At 44.0% G+C, this 24091-nt stretch overlaps 2 protein-coding genes across 5 annotated transcripts in view; both read left to right on the forward strand.

The window, feature by feature from the left end:
• The window catches only part of LOC111955052 (HIVEP zinc finger 1), a 74148-nt gene extending 57782 nt beyond the window's left edge, over positions 1 to 16366 (forward strand). For 2 of the 3 annotated variants that reach the window (XM_023975098.1, XM_023975096.3), the window contains 6 exons: positions 291 to 6094; positions 6290 to 6417; positions 6541 to 6716; positions 11694 to 11792; positions 13437 to 13981; positions 14333 to 16366. In XM_023975098.1, coding sequence (XP_023830866.1) covers positions 291 to 6094; positions 6290 to 6417; positions 6541 to 6716; positions 11694 to 11792; positions 13437 to 13981; positions 14333 to 15553 — 7973 coding nt within the window. In that variant the 3' untranslated portion in view covers positions 15554 to 16366. The remainder of the gene's footprint in view (positions 1 to 290; positions 6095 to 6289; positions 6418 to 6540; positions 6717 to 11693; positions 11793 to 13436; positions 13982 to 14332) is intronic. The other variant, XM_023975097.3, reaches the window with a different exon arrangement.
• A 3845-nt stretch (positions 16367 to 20211) lies between these two features.
• Positions 20212 to 23845, forward strand: LOC111954886 (endothelin-1-like). Of its 2 annotated transcripts, none has more exons than XM_023974797.2 (5): positions 20212 to 20319; positions 20901 to 21060; positions 21170 to 21319; positions 21700 to 21822; positions 22775 to 23845. In XM_023974797.2, exons 2-5 carry the CDS (start codon positions 20915 to 20917, stop codon positions 22893 to 22895), a joined length of 540 nt encoding a protein of 179 aa, XP_023830565.1. In that variant the 5' UTR covers positions 20212 to 20319; positions 20901 to 20914; the 3' UTR covers positions 22896 to 23845. The 2 variants fall into 2 exon arrangements, with proteins under 2 accessions (XP_023830565.1, XP_023830564.1); XM_023974796.3 differs by lacking the exon at positions 20212 to 20319 and adding an exon at positions 20329 to 20605.
• Positions 23846 to 24091: the final 246 nt, after the last annotated feature.

Genomic DNA, 24091 nt, shown 5'->3' on the forward strand with positions numbered 1-24091 from the left:
ATTCTTCTCAGTGAAGATCCTCATAGCATATCGGATCATTTTTATTTAGCATTTTGCATAAACTATAAACTGCAGCTCAGGCAGTAGAGCATGGCGCTTGCAACGCAAAGGGTCATGTGTTTGATTCCCGCTGGGACCACCCATACGTAAAATTAATGCACGCATGACTCTAAGTCGCTTTGGATAAACATGTCTGCTAAATAGCATGTTGTTGTTGTTATTATTGTTATTGTATATTATATAATATTATTTCAATATACATGCTAATTTCTCTTTTGTTTTCTTTACAGGGATCAATGAGGGTGGTCGAAGAAGTGCAGATAACATAAAGGCACTGAAGAGGAAAAAGGTTGTGGCAGAAAACCAGCTGAAGAAAATACCCAAATCTCCTGTGAAGAAGTCCTTGCAGTCCAAGACCTCCGTGGCAACACTCCAAGCTGCCTCGTCCAAGGAAGCCGCACCCTCTTGCTCCTACCCCAACAGCCCTTCTCAAAACCCTGCCAGCTCACCAAGCCAGAACCGAGATAYGGAGTATGTCCAGCCTAATGCTGAATCCTCTGAGGGAGTGACATCCTCCATTGACAATGATAGGCTAAACCAGAGGGATACGTCCTTCTCAAAGCCACAGTCTCTCGATCCCATCAGTGGTAAAGAGGAATCTGTCTCTGGTGTTGGGGAGTCTCAGCAGCTCAAGGACAGTAAGAGTGGCGAAACAAGCTGTGAAGGTGACTCTCCTTACCATGCTGGCGCTCCCCTTGAAGTCTTGCTCAAGGCTATGGAACCAGACTTCAGCTCCTTGGCAGAAAAAAAAAAATATTTTCCAGTCACAGCCGTTGAAAAACCTGGCCGAACTCTTTCTGCTCAGTCTAATAGTGAAGTAAATGCTATGCCAGCTATACATTTTGGACTCCAAACTCAGCCTGCGCATATGCAGAATGACTTTGTAAATAAACAAGAGACCTACACAATGCAGTCCTCTACCCAGGCTGTTCCCTTGCAGACTTTGCAGCATGCTACACAGCATTTCAGCAACTGTGGGGAAAAGCCTGGCTTGCAGGTGAGCTTCAGTACTGGCTCCTCCGATTCACCTGTTCCCTCAGGCTCCAATTCCTTGCCTCAGAGCCAGCCACCGGTGGTGCACACATGCCAGTCCCTATCGGCTAGTGTCCCTAGCACCATTCAAGTCCCTGTTACACCTGGTTACAACCCAGTCCAGAAGGCCACGGTTGTGAACTTTGGGCTTGAACAGATGTGTAGCATCTCAGCAAAGGACCAAAAGCCTAAGAAGCAGGGGAAGTATGTGTGTGAATACTGCAGTCGGGCATGTGCAAAGCCCAGTGTGTTACTCAAGCACATCAGGTCTCACACAGGAGAGCGGCCCTACCCGTGTGTTACTTGTGGCTTCTCATTCAAAACTAAGAGCAATTTGTACAAGCATAAGAAATCCCATGCTCACGCAATAAAACTGGGGCTTGTGGCGCGTTCCGACTTTGGAAGTGGGTCCCTCTCCGTGGAATCTGACAAAGCACTTGGAACACATTCAGATGTGGAGGAAAGTGGGGACAGCGATGAGGAAAGTAGCACAGCAGACCTGGACCCTGACTCGTCACAAAGCAGTGTTGCAGCGTTCTCTGAGAGCAGTTTGCAGAGTGCAGGCACAACACAAGGCAATCATGGGGATGCAGGGGACCCATCAGCTGTTTTCCCTCTGAGTCAGAGGGGCTATGAGTCCAAAGGGACAGCTAGCCTCCCAAAAGTGGTTGTCTATCCTGTCAATGTCTCCCCTCAGCGGGCGGACAGTCCAAGAGTCACAGACTCCAGCCCTGAGCAGGCTACTGCCCAGCGGCAAAAGGACTTCCAAACGGCACATCTGAGATCCAGCATCACCGTCCTGTCGTCCTTGAAAGAGGTGGATTGCACAAGCCCCCTACAGGATGCAGGAAGTGAGGATGAGGATCAGCAGTGCAGGACTCCACCAGTAGGCGGACATGGTCAGCTTCAGAGGCAGCAAGCCACAGACTTTTCTCAGCAGCAGCAGGGCAAGTGTCTGCTTAGTCCCCGCAGTTTAGGCAGCACAGACTCTGGTTACTTCTCACGTTCTGAAAGTGCAGACCAGGCCATGAGTCCCCCGAGTCCCTTTGTCAAAATAACCCCACCAACAGACATGGATGTCACCAAAAATGCACTTCCTAATCTCCCTGCAGTGGTTGCCACTGTTATGCATGTGGCTTCTGTGGAGAAGCCACGTGTTGTGCAAGGACAAATGCGTCCTCCGTTAGAAACAAAAGCACTCTCTCTCGAGGAACGAATCTCAAAGTTAATATCGGACAATGAGGCAGTGGTTGACGACAAACAGCTGGACAGTGTCAAACCAAGAAGGACTTCTCTTTCTAGGAGAGGTAGCATAGACTCCCCCAAATCGTATATATTTAAAGACTCTTTTCAGTTTGACCTTAAACCAATGGCGAGAAGGTCGAGTTCCAGCTCAGACATACCCAAGTCCCCCTTCACCCCCACAGAAAAATCTAAGCCAGTATTTCTTCTATCTGTACCCAATCAGTATACACCAATGGACTGTTTACCAATAACAAGAAGTAATTCTATGCCCACAACTCCAGGGCACTCGGGTCTCCCACCAAACATTGTCCAGCAACCCCACCCACTACGGATCTGTCAGTCTTTTGATGACAAAATGAGTTCCTTAAACGATGATGTGTTTTCATCTGCCCCCTCTACCCCAAATCCAGCAATACATTCTCGTACTCTTGTACGACAAGTAGCAGTGGAGGATTTCTCCACAAGTGAGGGCCTTACCTCAGTCCGTTCCATGGACGAAGGCTACCATGGGTCTAGCATCTCCACTGAGTTAATGCAAAGAAGCAGGTCTTTTGAGCATACACAAGACCCAAACCGAAAGCCTCTGCAGAGCAAAGGCACAATGTATGAATGTGAGACCTGTCGCAATCGGTACCGAAAACTAGAAAACTTTGAAAATCACAAGAAATTCTATTGTTCAGAGCTCCATGGTCCGAAAAACAAGCCAGTATCTGTCAGAGAGACTGAGCAGGATGTTTTTCAACATGTCATGCAGCAGCCGTTAGTCCCCAGAACAGTTATTTCAGGTATAATGGACCAACAGCAATCAATTAGAAAAAGAAGGAAAATGAAGAGTGTTGGTGACGATGATGACCAATCACCAACTGACACCAATCCCCCATGCTCTGTCAGTTTTGATTCTTGCCAACTATCAACAGCCAGTTCAGGTCGGCCATTTTCTCAGCACTCTATCATGGTTGATCTACAGCCTAAAAGCAACCCACSGCAAATAACTCAAAATCAGCTAGTAGCAAGAGGTACAGATGCATCAGAATCAAGACTGTCACCGATCAGAGAAACCCAGGTTAACACCTCTGGTAAAGAGAGAGGCGACCTACAGAGGCAAGGCAGCGGTACATCAGTTATCAGACACACCAACTCTTTAAGCAAGCCCAATTCCTTTGAGAACTCTGAATCTATTGACAGGGCCTCTCCTGTTGATTTCTTGTACAAAGATGGCCATAGCACAGGAAAAACTAAGACCGATGCTACTGCCAATCTTTCATTAGAGAGCTACCATGAAAAGATGTCCATTCCTAAATGTGCCGACCAGGGGAAACAAGGGATGGAAAACCGTGTCGACAGCACATTAGCAGCAGTGGCTGAGAGCTGTGCTGCTGTCCAGCAGTCTCGTCTGGTTCGCCAAAATAACATTCCTGAAATCCTGGTCACAGAGGAACCCGATCGGGAGCATAACGGTCAGAGCACTGAGCAAGGGGAAAAGGTTGCAGATACATTCAACTGGCCCCAGAGGAGCGAGAGCCTGTCCAAACTACCGACAGAAAAGCTTCCACCCAAGAAAAAGAGAATTCGTCTGGCTCAGATGGAGCACTCCTCTGGAGAATCGAGCTTTGAGTCCTCACTGTCTCGTAGCCTCAGCAGAGACAGTAGCCTCTCAAGATGCTCCAGTATCTCAGCCTCCTTCGACCGGGATGAACCATCCAGGTCAGAGAGCCCCTCCAGAGGAGAATTTGTCAACAAAATATCTGAGCCTCAAGGGCTACCAATAGCCTTCAACACCCTGGGGGTCCCTGGCATGATAAGACGTGCTGCCTCAGAACAGATCAGTTGCACTCAACCCTCAGTGGAGATCTTGTGCGACTATCGCAGCAAGTCCTTTGACTTTGGCAGTGTCTCCCCCAGCAGGTCTCTGCCACCCAACAGGTTAATGTCACCAATGGAACTGCCAACGAGTGCTCAAGCCTTCCCGTCTGTACAGGTACCTCTCATTGAAAGGCGAAGGGGGCCCTTGGTACGCCAGATGTCTTTAAAGATTGGGCCAGAGAGTCAGCAACATGTCGGGAGGCATGCCATACCTCTCCAGAGGCTCCCCACTGTATTCTCTACATCTCAGCAGAGGCCTCAACAGACTGCCAACAAGCCTCCCCTTGCCCAACCCTTTATTGTGCATTCTGGAGGAACTCTCCCTCAGAAGAATGAAAGAATGGTGCAAAGCATTAACTTGGGCAGCCAAGGTCAACTGCCTCAAATCCATGGCCTTCCACACCCTTGGCACCTAACGTCGAGGGTTCAGACATGCCAAAATATACAGCAATCTGTGGTTCATGTCGTGGTCGGCCAAGATGATGCCCAGAACAAATCTGCTGACTCTCAAGACAAGAAAAGCTTTGTGCCCAAATACCAACTGCAGTGTCCTGCTCTGAGACCAAGCCAAACATACTCTCTCTCTACCACACAGGGTACTCAGACAACTTTACCAGTCTTAACAATACCTATTGCCAATCAGATGCAAAGTATTTCGAAGTCTTCAGATGTTCTCCACAATGTCTGTGTGGCACAACCATGTTTTCAGATTGTAGACAATAAGACACAATCAATAGTCTTGCCTGTAAGCCTACAAAATGACCCACCTTCTCAAAACCTACCAGGTGCTCTCCAATTGCCACAGATACTGATAACTCATGAGCAGATGCACCCTTCCCTCTCTGTGGCGAGTAACCTGTATGTTGTAGATACTGACACAAAGACTGTACCAGAAATGAACAAGGACAGGCCTCCAGCATCTACTGGCCTTCAAGTAAAACACGGTTTAGTTTCCAATACCCAGAACCATATTGGTGAAATTCAAAGAGCTCCCTCCCTGGGGTCCTTACACTGCACCCAGAAAATGGCAGCTGTGACCCTTTGCCTACAACAAGAGCCCATTGCCTCAAGCAAGAGAATGCTCTCCCCTGCCAACAGCTTGGATATCGCCATGGAAAAACATCAGAAGCGAGCAAAGGATGAACATGGTGCCGCATGCCTCACTGATGGCAGGTCAGTCAACTACCTGAACTCGAAGATGGCGGAGGTAACTAGGCAACGGAAGCTGATGCTAGTCCGGCAGGTGTGCACCACTGAACCAGTGGACAGTCCCATTGAAACTGAGGCCCCTCCACTGCAACACGAGAAGCCAGTAGGTGAAAAGGACGCCCAGACTCCTAAGAACTGCAAGACTATGACACCTGAAAGCACCGGAAAGGATGAACCATCTTCTGTAGTTCCCCAGGAACAACCACGCTCTGCATTAAACACCGCTCCAGGGAGTCATGACTCCTCCTCTGTGCCAGCTAACGCCTCCCTGAAGCCTCAAGACAAGAGCGAGGAAGAGAGATGGTCTTCCGCCAAGTGTCCCATTAGGCCCTCGACTTTCCATGGACAGGTGAAATTGGCCTCATCTGTATCTGTCGTCAACACACGAGACAGCCATCGCCTGTCTTTCCCCAGCCTGAAAACTGCCACCACCTTCACTTGGTGTTACCTGATGAAGAGGAGGCCTCTGCATGTCCCCCAGACGGACCAGAAGGTCTCGGCCTACTCCACCTGGGCGGTGAGCCCCAACAACCCCAACCCACTGGGCCTGTCCACCAAAGTGGTGATGTCTCTCTTTGACTCCAAGCAGAACTCCAAGAAAATACACTACACAGAGGCCATAACGACAAGTATGAAATCCGACATCTTGGCCTATTCAAGCAAGCTAAAAGACGTCATGCCTAAGGTAAGAACCAAACATAATTTGTCAAATGTTAATTGCATTTTTTACATTTATTTGTAGAATTATCTGTGTTTAATTTTCCATAATTTAATCTCTTAATCCAATTAAATATATCCATAATTTCATGATAGAAATTTGTGAAGGGCATGTTATCTTTTCTGTCTTGAACTTAATTTCTCAAATCAACTTACTCCCTAGGTCCTAAAGCCTCAGAAAACTGAGAATAACAGCAAAGTGCAACCTGAGAGTCAGGTGAGCAGCGAGTCAGACAAGGATTCTTCCTCATCCAAAATAGAGCCACGGAGGGTCAAAATATTTGATGGAGGGTAGGTGTCTTAACCGTAATATAAATATTTTCATTGTCCCCTCAATTTGAATAGTTTTTGTAAGGATTCAGTCATGTTGGGTGTATGCACTTATTGTTTTTCACCTTCTTGTGAACCCTGCAGATTCAAATCTAACGAGGACTATGTGTACGTGCGTGGGCGTGGTCGTGGTAAATACATCTGTGAGGAGTGTGGGATCCGCTGCAAGAAGCCCAGCATGCTGCGTAAACACATCCGCACCCACTCGGACGTACGGCCCTATCACTGCACCCACTGCAACTTCTCCTTCAAGACGAAAGGTCAGAGCTTACGGCAGCAGTAGCGTGGTTTGGTTTCTAATAAATGAATCAATAGCGGTTATATCTGTAAACTGCTTATAAACCCTTTATAAATACAAGTTATATTATAACGTAATGTATATATTACATTATAAACTGTGAGGTTTGTGCCCGGAATTCTGATTGGCTGAAAGCCATGGTATATCAGACCGTATACCACGGGTATGACAAAACATGTATTTTTACTGCTCTAATTACTTTGGTAACCAGTTTATAAACTGAGCAAAAAAGAAAAGTACTCACTGTCAACTGCGTTTATTTTCAGCAAACTTAACATGTGTAAATATTTGTAAGAACATAACAACATTCAACAACTGAGACATAAACTGAACAAGTTCCACAGACATGTGACTAACAGAAATGGAATAATGTGTTATTGAACCAAGGGGGGGTCAAAATCAAAAGTAACAGTCAGTATCTGGTGTGGCCACCAGCTGCATTAAGTACTGCAGTGCATCTCCTTTTCATGGACTGCAAGTTCTTGCCAGTTCTTGCTGTGAGATGTTACCCCACTCTTCCACCAAGGCACCTGCAAGTTCCCGGACATTTCTGGGGGGAATGGCCCTAGCCCTCAACCTCCGATCCAACAGGTCCCAGACGTGCTCAATGGGATTTAGATCCGGGCTCTTCGCTGGCAGAACACTGATATTCCTGTCTTGCAGGAAATCACGCACAGAATGAGCAGTATGGCTGGTGGCATTGTCATGCTGGAGGGTCATGTCAGGATGAGCCTGCAGGAAGGGTACCACATGAGGGAGGAGGATGTCTTCCCTGTAACGCACAGCATTGAGATTGCCTGCAATGACAACAAGCTCAGTCCGATGATGCTGTGACACACCGCCCCAGACCGTGACGGACCCTCCACCTCCAAATTAATCCCGCTCCAGAGTACAGGCCTCGGTGTAACGCTCATTCCTTCGACGATAAACACAAATCCGACCATCACCCCTTGTGAGACAAAACCGTGACTCGTCAGTGAAGASCACTTTTTGCCAGTCCTGTCTAGTCCAGCGACGGTGAGTTTGTGCCCATAGGCGACGTTGCTGCCGGTGATGTCTGGTGAGGACCTGCCTTACGACAGGCCTACAAGCCCTCAGTCCAGTCTCTCTCAGCCTATTGCGGACAGTCTGAGCACTGATGGAGGGATTGTGCGTTCCTGGTGTAACTCGGGCAGTTATTGTTGCCATCCTGTACCTGTCCTACAGGTGTGATGTTCGGATGTACCGATCCTGTGTAGGTGTTGTTACACATGGTCTGCCACTGCGAGGACGATCAGCTGTCCGTCCTGTGTCCCTTTAGCACTGTCTTAGGCGTCTCACAGTACGGACATTGCAATTTATTGCCCTGGCCACATCTGCAGTTCTCATGCCTCCTTGCAGCATGCCTAAGGCACATTCACACAGATGAGCAGGGACACTGGGCATCTTTCTTTTGGTGTTTTTCAGAGTCCGTAGAAAGGCCTCTTTAGTGTCCTAAGTTTTCATAACTGACCTTAATTGCTTACCGTCTGTAAGCTGTTAGTGTCTTAACGACCGTTCCACAGGTGCATGTTCATTAATTGTTTATGGTTCATTGAACAAACATGGGAAACAGTGTTTAAACCCTTTACAATGAAGATCTGTGAAGTTATTTGGATTTTTATGAATTATCTTTGAAAGACAGGGTCCTGAAAAAGGGATGAATCTTTTTTTGCTGAGTTTAATAGCAATAAGGCTCCTCGGGGGTTTGTGATATATGGCCAATGTACCACGGCTAAGGGCTGTGTCCAGGCACGCCGAGTTGGGTTGTGTTTAAGAACAGCCCTTAGCCGTGGTATATTGGGCATATACCACACCCCCTCAGGCCTTATTGCTTATTTATATCAGCAGCAGTAGCATGGTTTGGTTTATAAGAAATGAATCAGCGTGTTATTCCTGTTCATTAATTATCTATAAGCATTTCATAAATTATAATCCTAACAATTAATAATAATAACTGTAAACTCATCTTTTAAAAAATAATTTGTGTTATTTATAAACCATTTATAATGTGTAACATTATGTAAAGTGTTACCATTATTTGTAACTCAAGATGTCAAATTTCTATTTGATCATCAAAAAAAATTCTGAACCCACTTAAACCCCTTTTTTTATGTATAGCAGGTGTATCTTAATATATAAGGTACACCTTATATACCTTTGGTTTACAATAAATTAACCAATGGGTTACAGCTATTTACTACAGATTTATAAATTAGTAATATCTTAAAACGAATGATTATAAGGTATAATATATATCTTCAAGTGCTAACATTATTTGTAACTCAAGATAGCTATTTGCTTATCTACAGGTTTGGGATCAATTCAAATTGAAGACAGTCAGTTTAATTTAATATTCAAAAATTGAAAAACTTTTTCAATAAATATCTTCTACGCCTCAGTTTATTAAGAAGTCATTGATGCTGTTTTTCATTTTGTATTTTTGTATTAAAACTTACACTACCAGTCAAACATTTTCAAACACCTACTCATTCAAGGGTTTTTCTTTATTTTTACTATTTTCCACATTGTAGAATAATAGTGAAGACATCAAAACTATGAAATTACACTTTTGGAATCATGTAGTAACTAAAAAGTGTTAAACAAATCAAAATATATTTTATATTTGAGATTCTTCAAATAGCCACCCTTTGCCTTGATGACAGCTTTGCACACTCTTGGAATTCTCTCAACCAGCTTCATGAGATAATCACCTGGAATTAATTTCAATTAACAGGTGTGCCTTGTTAATTTGTGGAATTTATTTCCTTCTTAATGCGTTTGAGCCAATCAGTTGTGTTGTGACAAGGTAGGGGGGTATACAGAAGATAGCCCAATTTGGTAGAAGACCATGTCCATATTATGGCAAGAACAGCTCAAATAAACAAAGAGAAATGACAGTCCATCATTACTTTAAGACATGAAGGTCAGTCAATCCGGGAACATTTCAAGAACTTTGAAGTTTCTTGAAGTGCAGTCTCAAAAACCATCAAGCGCTGTGATGAAACTGGCTCTCATGAGGAACGCCACAGGAATGGAAGACCCAGAGTTACCTCTGCTGCAGAGGATACGTTTGTTAGAGTTAACTGCACCTCAGATTGCAGCCCAAATAAATGCTTCACAGAGTTCAAGTAACAGACACATCTCAATATCAACTGTTCAGAGGAGACTGTGTGAATCAGGCCTTCATGGTCGAATTGCTGCAAAGAAACCGCTACTAAAGGACTCCAAAAAGAAGAAGAGAATTGCTTGGACCAAGAAACATGAGCAATGGACATTGGACCGGTGGAAATTTGTCCTTTGGTCTGAAGTCCAAATTGGAGATTTTGGTTCCAACCTCCGTGTCTTTGTGAGACGCGGTGTGGGTGAACAGATGTGTGTATTTCCCACCATAAAGCCTGGAGGAGGAGGTGTTATGGTGTGGGGGTGCTTTGCTGGTGACACTGTCTGTGATTTATTTAGAATTCAAGGCACAGTTAACCAGCATGGCTACCACAGCATTCTGCAGCGATACGCCATCCCATCTGGTTTGGGCTTAGTGGGACTATCATTTGTTTTTCAACAGGACAATGACCCAACACAACTCCAGGCTGTGTAAGGGCTATTTTACCAAGAAGGAGAGTGGTGGAGTGCTGTATCAGATGACCTGGCCTCCACAATCACTCGACCTCAACCAAATTGAGATGGTTTGTGATGAGTCGGACCGCAGAGTGAAGGAAAAGCAGCCAACAAGTGCTCAATATATGTGGGAACTCCAAGACCGTTGGAAAAGCATTCCAGGTGAAGCTGGTTGAGAGAATGCCAAGAGAGGATTCTGTCATCAAGGCAAACGGTGGTTATTTGAAGAATCTCAAATATATCAAATGTATTTTGATTTGTTTAACACTTTTTTGGTTACTACATGATTCCATATTTGTTATTTTATGGTTTTGATGTCTTCACTATTATTTTACAATGTAGAAAATAGTACAAATAAAGAAAAAACGTTGAATGAGTAGTACTTCTAAAACTTTGGCCCCGTAGTGTACTTCCTAAATTGACTGCCTTCAATCTGAATTAACTCCAGCCCTGTAGATAAGCAAATAGCTATCTTGAGTTACAAATAATGCCGAGCAGTAGCTGCTGGCTGTGGCAGGCTTTGGTGTCATAAGGGATATGCACAGAAAACAGTCATATTGTCATATTTCTTTGGGAAAGAAAACAAGAATTGTGAGGCCAATAATGCAATGTTCAATCAAATGACAGGATAATAAATCTTAAATGACATGTGTGGGCAGACATTAATTGCCTGCCAGATATTGCACTTAATTCCTTTGTTTCTACTTTTTAAGGCCCTTTTTACTTTCAATAGCACACAACTGAGTTTCGCTCTAATCTTTTTCCTGTTAGAAGCCTTGATGGTTTTGAAGACTTTGTCTCTCTCTCTGTCTTCTAAAAGAGGCAGGATGATTCACCATTCTCGAACCTGTCTACCCACGCGACACTGCAGAACAGTACTCGGTGTCAGAGCATCATCCCACGTTCCTTTAAAAACATTTATTTATCAATTACTCACCCATTACATGCAGCCTGCCTAGAGATAGTGGCGCAAACTCAAATGGCACCCTATTCCCTATGTAGTGCACCAGTTTTGACCAGACCATATCGGCCCTAGTTAAAAGTAGTGCACTATGTAGGGAATAGGCTGTCATTTGGGGCACAGACAGTGCTCTCAGACTTACGTAAGCTCCTCCTGTGGCGTGTAAGCTTGTCCCACCTTAACGAACTTGTGACCTTCTTTCTCAAAAAAAGAAATTATGTGGTTATGATGTGATGTTTGGTTTTTATTTCAGAATGGTCCTCCACTTGTAAAGAGCATCTCATTTTTATATTGCTGCTATGCGATGATGTTTCCATTTAAAACTTAAATCTCTTCTTACAGGGAATCTGACCAAGCATATGAAGTCCAAGGCCCACAGTAAGAAGTGCATGGAGATGGGTGTGTCTGCAGGCCTCGAGGACCATGATACAGAGGACTCAGGTACTTCACATTTCAGCATCGACCCACTGTYGTATGTGCTTGCTATTTCAAAAATGAATTCACCACAGATCTGTAATACACACAGGCAATGATGGGCAAAAATGTTGAAATACATTTAAAAAATACCATAAATAGCAATGTATCAAAATAAACTACATCGTACTTTAATTAAAATACATGTATTTTGCATTTTAAAATACAGAAATACATTTGCAATTAGGCAGCCCGAACAGCAACAACATTCGCTGTAACGGTTACAGAAATGTTTTACTTGCTATGACTGTGATATGTTGTTATTCATCTACCTTAGTTGAATGCACTGGATAAGAGTGTCTGCTAAATGACCAAAATGTAAATGTACATGTGAAAATGAACATACCAAAATTAACTGCAAAGCACACTGGGTATTATTATTATTGGCCTTGTTTTGGGGCAGAGCTCATTAGAATAATACTCAGAATGCTTTGCAATTGTTCATTTTTACATATACATTTATATTTAGTTCATTTAGCGGACACTCTTACCACACCATAGTGTCATCAGACTTCTGATAACAATGCAGGGTGAAAGGGGGTCACAATATGGTGAACCTCTATAAAAAATAGTATAGAAAAGTATTTTGTATTTAGAAAATACAAATTACAGCTCCCCAAATGATCTTGTTACAAAATAAATTGGAGTGTAGTGTTCAGCCCATTGTAATATAAATTACAAAATAGTCTGAAGTAATTTAAATACATATTTCAAATACATGTAACAGAAATGCTGCCCATCTCTGCACACAGGCGTACTGACGTATGTGATAGGATGGCTGTTATAAAGTCAGTTCATCACAGTTTTGAAAGAGAGCATAAGCCAACAGGAATTAACATATTCCTCTTAGTTCAAAGGGATATTACGGATTTGTAGTAATATTTGTGCTTTTTTCACTTTCAGTATCAGAACTCTTAATCCACACAGATCCCCTATCTAAACTGGGATGCACTAACATTCAGATTTAAGCCTGTGTTTATAACACAAAATGTGAATTTGATTAGGAAGGTTTACACCAATCTCATATGGATTCTAACAACAGAATCACCCTTTCCTTTAGTTCCCGAAAATGACTTCACACAGCTATGAAATGCCGATTCCCTGTCTGCGTTGTGTAGCCATGCCAATCAATAGCCATGATGCCACTGCTAGGTTTCTAATTAGACATTCTAAATGTAGCTTCTTTATCAGTTAACTGGGAGTACACGTGGGCGGCGTGCACAGGCAGCGTTTAGAAGGGAAATTGCTGCGTCTAATTTTAGAAAGAGAGAGAGAGAGGCAGAGGCTAAAAGGCTTTCTATGGTCCCAGGCCGATAGGATATTTGTTTTTCTCATTCTGCCTCGTTCAATGCTAGGTTGCATCCCAAATGGCACCCTATTCCCTATATAGTGCTCCACTTTTGACCAGGGACCTATACCCTTTCGGATGCACTCATTGTGTACTCAATCTTAATGCTATTCATTGCCAAGTTTTCTTACTTTAGGAGTGGGATATAGAAGCAGTGCCAGATATAGGATTTCCAAAGCCTCCATGTGACTGTGTCAATGTTGGTTAATAGTTGTACATATTGCTGTCTCGTATACTAAGTGCCCTCTATCTCTCTAACCCAGGAGACCGTAGCCAGGTGGGCAGTACAGATCGCCCAGATTCAGACGGAGAGGACTCGGAGGGCGCTGACGATGACAACGATGATGACAACGAAGAAGAGGAAGAGGACAGCCAGGCGGAGTCGGGCCTGTCCACCAACCCCTCGGTCTCGGCCAGCCCCCAGCACATACCCTCCTCCCTCCAGGCTGAGCTCCCTCCCAGCTCCCTCCTGGCTCAGATGTCCATCCACCACCACCACCCAGCTCCCCTGTCCCTCCCCCAGCTCCCCGCCTCCGACTCCCACACCCACCACACCCACGACGCCTCAGACACAGAGTCCGTGCCCATGCTGAGCCCTGTCTCCCTGGTCAAGCAGATGTCAATCTCCGGAGGGTGCTCAAGCCCTGGCCCCCCACCCTACTCCCCACCCCCCCACACCTCCGACACTGAGTCGGTGCACATGATGAGCCCTGTCTCGCCGTGCAGGCAGATGTCCATCGACTACCCCGACGTTGACGTGCCCCCTAGTCCTCCCGTACCAGGCAAGGGCTGCTTCAAGCTCGGCCAGGTGAGACCCACCATGTTTTCCTCATCCCATCCCATCCTCTCTCTCTCCATCCCTCCCTCCCTCCATCCCTCTGTCCCTGTCTCTCTGCACTTTCATACCCAAACTCTTTGCCTTGAATCCCGCATGTGAGACACTTCAGCAAAGTTGCTCTGAATGCTTGAAAAGGTGAATGCATTTCTGATGGGCAGCTTGTTAGAAGGCTTGTTTTCTAGTAACAGATTATCTTCTCATGTCTTCACTGGGTTTTTCCTGTGAAAAGATATGGGGAGTATGTCCTGTTTCCAATGATAAGACATGTAGAGTAGGGAAGGTCATAATTACTCATTTTTATAAATGTTTGCTCTTTCCCAGGATGGCTCTTTGGCTCCTCCCACCCTACCAACGAGTGAGCCAGGTGTCCCTATCGGGACAGACGTCAGCACTCAGACCGCCTCTTTCATCCCCCAGACCTCCTCCTACAGCCCCTTGCACTTTCCCTCCCAGGGCCCGACCCAAGGATCAGGGGCCACACAGGGGGGACACACCCACCTCTTCAGCCACCTGCCTCTGCACTCCCAGCAGCCCTCTTGCTCCTCCTACAGCATGGTCCCCGTGGGGGGCATCCAGCTGGTGCCAGCTGGCCTGCCAGCCTACTCCACCTTCGTGCCCATCCAGGCCGGCACTGTCCAGCTCACCATCCCCGCAGTGAGTGTCATCCACCGGAATACCAGTCCACTCCCATTCCCCAAATTCTCTAACTCCCCCCAGCCTGAGGGCTCTGCCTTGACCCCCACCAACCAGCCCCTGGTGGTTCAGGAGCCCATCAGCAGTATCATGCCCTGCTTCCCCCTGGGGCAGGTCACCGGACTGCAGGCCCTTGGGGCCTCCCAGCAGACACTGCAGTCCATGGGTCTGGAGACCCTCAACGTCATGGGACTGACCAGCTCAGGATGCCTGACCTCCACTCAGCTGCTGTCCCAGCACGGCCTGACGCTCAACGCCACCCTGGGCCTGCAGGTCCTGACTGCCAGCCCCAGCTCCCAGAGCAGCACGGGCCCCCACCATCACCACACCCACCACACACCCATCCCCGGCCTGCAGATCCTCAACATTGCTCTGCCCGCCCTCATCCCCTCGCTCAGCCCTCTCTCCGCCCTCAGTCCCCTCCCTGGACCCTCTGAGAGGCAGGGCAGCCCTGAGGCCCAAGGGGCCACCCGACTCTCCTCTCAGACTGAACTAGGACCCTTGGTCAGCTGTCCGTCTGCTGCATCATCCCTTCCCACTGCCACCCTGAGAGGAAGTCCCGCCCAGGAAATGACATCATCGGGCAGCAGACCCAGCAGCTCTGGGCACAGGAGCTCCGGAGGCTCTGATCACACGCAGACTCCAAGGAAGGAAGGGAGGGTTACAACATCTCTACCACAGCCCTCCCCGGCTCCAGCTGCTGGGGGGGGTGTTGAGCGGGCAGGGGGAGCCAGTGAGTCTGTCACACCTCGGAGGCAGTCGATGCTGTCACGGCAGCAGGTGACGGAAGACTTTATCGATGACTCAGCATCAAGCGATGACGAGGACAGACTGGTCATCGCCACCTGAAACCCCCAGTCAAATAGCCTGGTCAAATCAAACCGAATGCTGAGCTTACAATGGTGATCGCAGCATTCAATCTGGGTTACCAGGCTACCTATCGAAAAGCTCTTTGTTCTCGTTTTGTAATGCTTGTCACTTTCTAAGACTGAAAACACTTCAGGGTGGGTTTGTTTCTCTGCAAATCGCCTTTCAAAGCACAGTTTCTGACATTCATATTGTATGTGCAATCATAAATTATTATTATTAGTATGATGATGATGATGATGATAATGATGACCAATCGTTTTTCTTTTAAAAAATGTTGTCAGCTCCAGACATTTTTTTTTTGTACATGTTGTATAGACAATTGTGCCTTTTTGGAGTTACTTGTTTTAGGAACCTGTAAATAATACCTTAAAAATTCAGCAGTTGCTTGTGTTTATTTCGATGACATGGAAGTGAAAATGGAGGGTAACAATTTTATTTTGGAAGCTTTTATGTCAATCGTAAATTTATGAGATAAAAAATGTGTTGTACTGGTATATGTACATTTCTATGGATTTGGGGCATTGTTTCTGTGTACAGATGTTGTGTTCAACTATTTATTATATTCCATTTAGTGCCCATGATGATTCATAAATCCATAGGTATGTGTAATATGGTAGCTTTACATTGCGGTATCAATATTATTATCAACTGTATCAGTAAAACTTTGTTTACAAATGTACAAATGGTATTCATGTTTTTTGTCTCAGATGCACCTACGTTTTCACATTTAATAAAATGTCATACTGTTTAGAAGATGGACAAKAGTTCTGGACCACATATGACAAAAGCCTTTTTCTTGATCTTATGTTGATCTTATGTACAACATTTTATCTCACATGCAGCAAAAGTTCACGGATTAAAAACAAAATGTCTCCATCCATCCAGATGTTAGCATCAATGTGTAATTCAACACTCAATCATAAGGTAACAGTTCAACATTAGCTTTTTCAACGCCACGGTTCCCCAATGCTCTACATAATTTCACAATCAGCCTTATAGTGGATTTCATATTGCGTGGGAAAGAGCCATTTTCATCAGGAATGCTGTCGGAGGGCACTGACCAAACAAATGCAATCAGACCTCTATCACACCAGACCAGAGAGAGAGGGAACATCAGTGAGGAAGAGAACGTATTGCTCATCTTAAGAGTTTTTACAGTAAGACTCCTCATTACTCTAGTTAAACTGTGTATGCGTCCCAAATGGCACCCTATTCCCTACATAGTGCACTACTTTTGACCAGAGCCCTATTGGCCAGATATAGAGAATAGGGTGCCGTTTGTGATGTAGATGGTGACTTATCTGCCTATCAGGGTTTGAGAAAGAGAGAGAGTCTGCCTCTGTTATTCAGTTAGTTAGTAGTTGTTGGGGCCTGAGGTGGATCCTGGGATGAGGCAATAGAGACGCTTAGAGGGCAATAGCCCTCCCTGTTAGAGCCGTGGGTGTAGTGTAGTGGAGCGGGTGGGGAGAATGTTGCCAAGTTAGAATACCCACTAAATCAGAGACACGGAGAGAGTGAGGTTTATCTGTAGCCTTTTTCCTTTCAGAGCCTGCCTTGTTTGTGCAACACCAAAGCAGCTTCATGGTCTGTTATGCTAGGTCCACTCCAAAGCCCTTTGAGATGGCACCTATAATAAGGCTGATAATAAGGCTGAAAGAAGGGCTCTTATGAATAGGAAACTGAGGCTCTGCTCCCTGTATCATAGGCTGATGTCCTGACTGGAAAGGAGCCAGACAGACTGTCCTGTCCTGCAGCCATTAGCACAAGCTGTTCCTTGGCCAATGGAAACTGTCTAACACCAGGCCCTTGATTAGGCCTGTCAGAACTGTTTGACTCAGGATGTTTTACTTTAAGTTTTTCCACATTGCACCTCTTTGTACCCCCGTCACTTTCCATCATTAGTAAATGTGTAGCTCGATTCCCCCATCAAATAGTTTACAACAGTCAAATTTGCCACCAACGCCTTCCATAGGGCTGTTCAAATTGGGATTAAACGTAGCTCAGTTGGTAGCGCATGGATCTTGCAATGCGAGGATAGTGGGTTCAATTCCCAGGACCACACATACGTAAAAAATGTATGCACGCATGACTAAGTTGCTTTGCATAAATGCATCAACTAAATGGCATAGATAATCGGTGATGATGTCATCATTAAACATCAACTTTGGGACCAGCCTTTGCCTAAGGTTACAAAAGAGCACTTGAGATTAATTGCATTCTTTGATAATTTCTTTAATGTATCTATTTTTATTTGGCCTAACTGTTGCTAATAGATTGCCATTTTAACTGCCTTAATTTCCACACTCAAATGAGCATGCAGAAACAGGTTGGCAAATATCATATTGCTAACCTTTATAAATGTATGCAAAGTAGGCCTACAATCAGACCGGACAAGGATCAATGAAAGCATGATAAAGTGTACAGGGGTGTCAAGAGCACTTTCCATGAACACTGTTTTCCACAATGGCAGTATAGCCAGAATAAAGTGATGGCAGAGCACTCCCCAGCTGTGGCGGGGCCTCTCTCTACCTTTTCACACCATCTTTAGTTTGGCAGAGGGAAAATGCACTTGGCGCCATTTTGGCCAAACCATGTATCAGAGGTAACTTTTTGTGACATTATGTTGTGTGTAATGCATGCGTAATACTGTATTTGAAATACATAGCGTCAAGTTGGCTCATTATTTATATTACATTCTCCTTGCAGTTTGGGGTCTTTATGCAGAAGGCAAGCTACTTTGGTTCAAAATATTAGTATAGATTAAATAGATCTATACAGAAATCCCTGATGGACTGGGGCCTAGACCCAATTTACTCCTCCATCCATCAATGTTTTTCATTGATGCACATTTACATCAACTTTTGTCTATTTTGTGTTAACATGTTGAGGAATGAGTCTAGGTTAATTACAGTTCTCCAGTCAGGCAAAATAGTTTTTTTGTCTGTATACATAGCCTAAAGTGTTTTGGGCTACATATAGGGTACTAGGGGGTAACTAGCCCCCCTAAGAACAATGTCTAATTTATGACACAAAAAATCTATTTTGTAAGAAAATTTGGACGTGAATGAAGGTCATGCTTAGGCGAATAAACTATAAACGGTTACAGTTTACACAAAATGCTGTGTAAAATAGCTAAAGGGCTATAAAGTAACATTAACTGTAAAGCTATCAGTCACTATTGGAAACATTCACAACTGCAATTAAGTTACATTATCTTTTAAATGTTTTTTACCTCAGATGATCTGGTAGTAAAGTTTCTAGCTAGTACGTTAGCATAAACTAGCGCTAACTGGGCTAGTCATTGTCTAAATGACAGGTAGAAATATATTCATAACCATAAAGGGGTAACTAGTTGCCTCCAACACACTCATCCAACATCTTACTACTTTACTCAGAACTTTGCTACATTTTTCTCTCTAAACAAGTGGATTATATATCTTAAGGCCTTCCTACGTGTATATTTAAAAAACAATTATAGATCTAACTTCATTGGAATATACCTACAACTTTTTAATAAAAATACAAAAATTGATCAATTTACCACAAAATGGTTTTGTTAAAATATCTCCAAAAGTTGTGATGACACACAGGACATTTTTTTTAGCAAGAGCAGTGGCAGCCAGGGAAAGTGTTACACAATACTTCCATACAGAATCTTTCCAGATCCTTGATATCCTTCATCTGCTCTTATGGACTGCCCTTTTCAATTCAAACCACATGGTTTCAATAGGGTTCAAGTCCAGAGACTGAGATGGCCATTGCAAAAAAGTATTTTGTGGTCAATTAACCATTTCTTTGTGGATTTTGATTAGGCCTTGATCCTGGGTTATTGTCTCACTGGAAGTCAAACTCACCACATGTGTTCATGGCTGAAGATATCTATTTTCATGTAATCTGCCCATTGCACCGCCTGGAGTTTGATAAAGGGCATTGACACTTGGATTGGAACCGGTGCTATCGTCAGATGACATGAAAATAGAGCTCTTTGGTCACACACAGCAGTGGTTGGTTTGGCGTTGAAAAACAAAAGCATATTCAGAAAAGTAGGCCTACCTCATACCTAAGGTAAAATATGGTGGTGGATGTTTGATGTTATGGGGCTATTTCACTTCCATTGGTCCTGGGGCCCTTGTTAACTAGACCATTTTAGCCAAAAACCTGGTTGACTCTGCCATGAGGCTAACAAATTTCCACAAGTGGATCTTCCAGCAAGACAATAACCCGAAGCACTGATCAAAATCCACACACACACACACAAATGTTATTTTACAACAAAATTAACATTCTGCAATGTCCATCTCAGTCACCGGACTTGAACCCCAATGCAAAACCTGTGGTTTGAATTGAAGAGGTCAGGCCAATTCTCCAATCAAGCCTGTGTAGTTATCCTCGCAAGGGGAGAGTGCTAGAGTATTGAAAACAGGGGCGCCCAAGGTTGCCAAAAATGATGGACCTTACTATACATTCTATGGAAAATAAAACGTTTTAGAGGGCTGATGCGATTGTAAAGCTAATACATTGATACTTGGTCGCCATCTACTGTAAAATGTGTGCATTTACGTCTTCAGAACTTCCCTGGTCAAAACTTGGCTCGCGTCGCCGCCCTCCTCCCGGCGTCTCCATCCACAGTTCTTATCTTGGGCTGCACGTTGCTTGTCGGTGATTATTAACAAACAGCATTGTCTACGAATAAGTCAAAGGACAAAACTGTTTACACGCGACTGCAGGGGGAGAGGGAGGAGGTGGTAAGTGCTTAGTATATAAAGGGCAGAAGGTGCACATGTGGAGCCACTGACAGAACCGTGCAAGTGGAATGCTGTTGCACTCCTTTGTGAACGTACCTTGTAGGCGAACGTACGCAGTTGGCACCGTGTCACTGTTTGCTGGCTTTTTGGAGCCTTTTCATTAAAAAGGGAATATTCCATTTTGTGAACAAGATTATTCTAACTGTACTTAAGAAATATCAAAAAATGGATTTTAGAATACTTTGCTCCATGTTGTCAATGATGTACTCTGGAATTTTACATGCAGGTAAGATCTTCCAAAACGAGCCTCATGTTTTAGCAACTATTGAATATCTTGTGTTTTCAGTATTATTTGATTCACCTTTTTAACATGAATGGCCACAATAGGCTAGGTAACAATACATATATTTTCCACTCTTTAATCCTGAAGCAGCAAAATGAATCCAACACAATAACTGCGCAATCGTAGTCGATAAGTAACAATAGCCTATGCAATAGCATCTTRTGTTAGAATTTCTGCCATAGGTTTATCAATATAATAGTATTCAATTTAGGTAATTAACATACTTTCTCCCTCACAGTCTCATCCGCTCCTATGGAAGAGGATACAGCGGCTTCCACCACAACCACCCCGGTGCCAGTGCGCCACATCAGGAACAAGCGGTGCTCCTGCGCAACGTTCCTGGACAAGGAGTGCGTTTACTTCTGTCACCTGGACATCATATGGGTCAACACGCCTGAGTAAGTCACTTTTCCGACCGACAATTGATTATATTTATTCTATTCTATTGTTATATGTAATGTAACTGGCTTGGTTACAGTGGGCTAATAATTTCGTTAATTTCTTTAGGCGCGTGGTTTCCTACGGTCTGGGCAACGCTTCTAGAAAGAAGCGCGCCATCAAGGATCCCGCCATCTCCAAGCAGGACCCTCGCTGCAAGTGCGTCCATGAAGATGACAGCACATGTACAAACTTCTGTCAGCTTGAAATTTACCTGAGGTACAACATGTTATATAATATTAGCCTAATAACTTTAGTTAAAACATATCTAAAACTTCTTACATTATGTTATTAGCCTAATATTTGGGGTAATTACGCGCGTTCCATTCTGCTTCTGCTATGTGGATGTTGCAACATTGTAGCTTATGATAAATAAATCACCTGTGCTTGGTATTTCAAAACGCCTTCTCTATTTATCTTGGCAATCTATTCAATTCGATTCTCATTTGAGCTGCCAACAMTGCAAATCACCGTAACCTGTGTGAACAGGTTTATACGTCGTCTTGTTATTTCCCCCCTTAAATGTTTCGAAACTATATGATTAATGGAAACCCGACAGACTCTATGTTCATGTATTGTGTACTTTCGCTCTTCTTCAGATACGCTGCAGCAGCAGCAGCAGTAACGCCAGACACGGCGATCCACCCCGCCGTGGGCGCTGACTGTGCTGAGAGGCATCAGTGCAAACACAAGTTGGCAGCCAAGACGAGTAGGATTAAAAGGTAAGAAGAGAATACCACAGGTCTATTTGCAAAATAAATGGACATTGTAATTATAACCTCACGAAAGATAGACGCAATCTAGCAGAGTGCATACTTTCTCCGTTGGTTAAACTGTAAAAGGATCAGTGCGGCTGTGAAGCTCAGGCGTCACGCATTGTATAGTCAAAGGGGGATATAAAGACGTTATTTGAGAGTGCTGGCCCTCAAGCATAGTATATTATGGGAGAGAGTCTCACTGAAATATGAAATGTGAGAATATGAAAGTTTAGAAACAACAAAGAAACAGTTTTCTTTCTCTAATTTATTTATGTGATGGAATTTCCCCACTCAGACTGAGGGCATGTATCACTTTCCCTTGCATAAATGTCATAGTGATCCCTGTAATGGAGCCTTCACCTGGCACAGCTCTTCTCATGTGGCATCAGGGTTGGAAGCCTCAGTCAGGCGCCAGTGTCTGCTCACAGTCATAAAATGGAACATATATGGCAAATTGCTGAGCATTTAGGTTTGATGTGTCAAAAGAAACCTGCAGGCGATACAGATGTAGGATCTTAATTTGAGCCAGTTTGTTACAGCAGGAAAATAATCCTGCAACAACATGAAATGTGAATTACTCTATGTGGATTATAGTAAATATACATTTTTGTAAGAGGTTGATACATTTTTCGTAAAGGGAAAACACACATTTTAAACTTCAGAAGCCTTTTTAAACCTCAAATACACTGCAAGTTTACATTTATTGCATTGCAAGAAAGTTCTCCTGCAACGGGGTGACCAAATTAAGATCCTACATCTGTATGACAGGCCAGGCCAACCTTGTGGTTTTAGTATGCAAATAAACATCACCTGAATTCAACAGTCTTTATAGCCCTTCAGGGGATAAATACAGTTGTATTGAATTGAGTTAAGTCTAATCATTGGTGTCTAATGTGTCTCTCCTATTTCTCTCCAGGGTGAAATACAGAGACCAAAAAGCAGTGGGCCCCTCAGCTCTTCGGGCCACAGTCAAAGCTCGCTTGCTGCTGGAGAAATGGATGGTGGGACAACAACACAGGGCACGAGAAGAGAGATGAGATGTCCACATACTCTGTCTCACACACAGAGGGCAGAGATTCATCTATCTCTCTCTATCCACCTGTCATTGGGGACTCATATGCTTTGGTCCCTCGAGATGCATTGGATACTCCACAGGAAGCCTGATACTGGACCCCATGTTGGCTCAGTCACGGTGTGGGTCATTAAAAGGGGTGAATGGCAGTGATGGTGGGTGCAGTGTCATAACGTCTCCACTGGACTTGTCCTTCTTCATCAGAGAGATGTAGATGGTTGGAGACACATGCAGGAGAAATGCAATGAACTTGAGTCAACCTTATTGACACCACATCCTAAAGACAAAGACGGACACTTGATGGTCCTCCTGTGTACTGTTGACACAACTTTGGACTTCAGCAGCAACCCTCAAAGAGAACTTCAGATCATAGCTAATAAATTGAATGGCTGAAACTTTACTCTATGCATGCCTCTGATTATCACTGGATTTGAGGGATAGCTACACAACAGCATCAGAAGCACTGTTGCTGCTACAGTGTATCCTGTCCAAAGTTCTTGTGTCTGCTCTCTCAAGAAAACATTGGATTCATAGAAGATCACAATCTCATAGACTTATTGAATGACCTATGACCTGGCATAAGAAACACAACTGATTGATTTCAGGCGTTATCACAGTTTGACTAAGTTTCACTACTTTTGACAACAGACCTTTCCAAATGATCTTATGGTTATCCATTAGAACTTTAGCGTTTTCTGATTATATTTGGTTCTATTTATTGCTGTCTGAGATTTCTCTATACACATTGTATAATAATTAATGCACATTGTTCTGTCCCTATGTTTTATTTATTCAATTTATTTATAGCCATATTGGCTCCATCCATGTGATAATTGTATGTCATTTCTGTGAAATGCTTTTGTCGCCAAGATACATTTGGCAAAACTTAGGGAAATAAATTGTCACACTTATTTAAAATCACTAAATATCTCCTGGTATTCCTTCTGTTACACTCACATCACGTCTGGATTCTCAAAAACACCAAATGAGATGGTTCAATTCAAGTAGTTAAAGAGATGCATCAAAGTGGTTATAAAAACAGGTGATAAAATCAGATTTATGAATAATCCTTAGAACGATTGATTTCAGATCAGTGACCTTTCACCGAGTCTGAGCTCTTGCCTCTTTGTTTATCATCTGAATTACGGAGCAGCAGAGAAA

This window comes from Salvelinus sp. IW2-2015, linkage group LG30 (assembly GCF_002910315.2).
Source record: "Salvelinus sp. IW2-2015 linkage group LG30, ASM291031v2, whole genome shotgun sequence".
Taxonomy (NCBI): Eukaryota; Metazoa; Chordata; class Actinopteri; order Salmoniformes; family Salmonidae; genus Salvelinus; species Salvelinus sp. IW2-2015.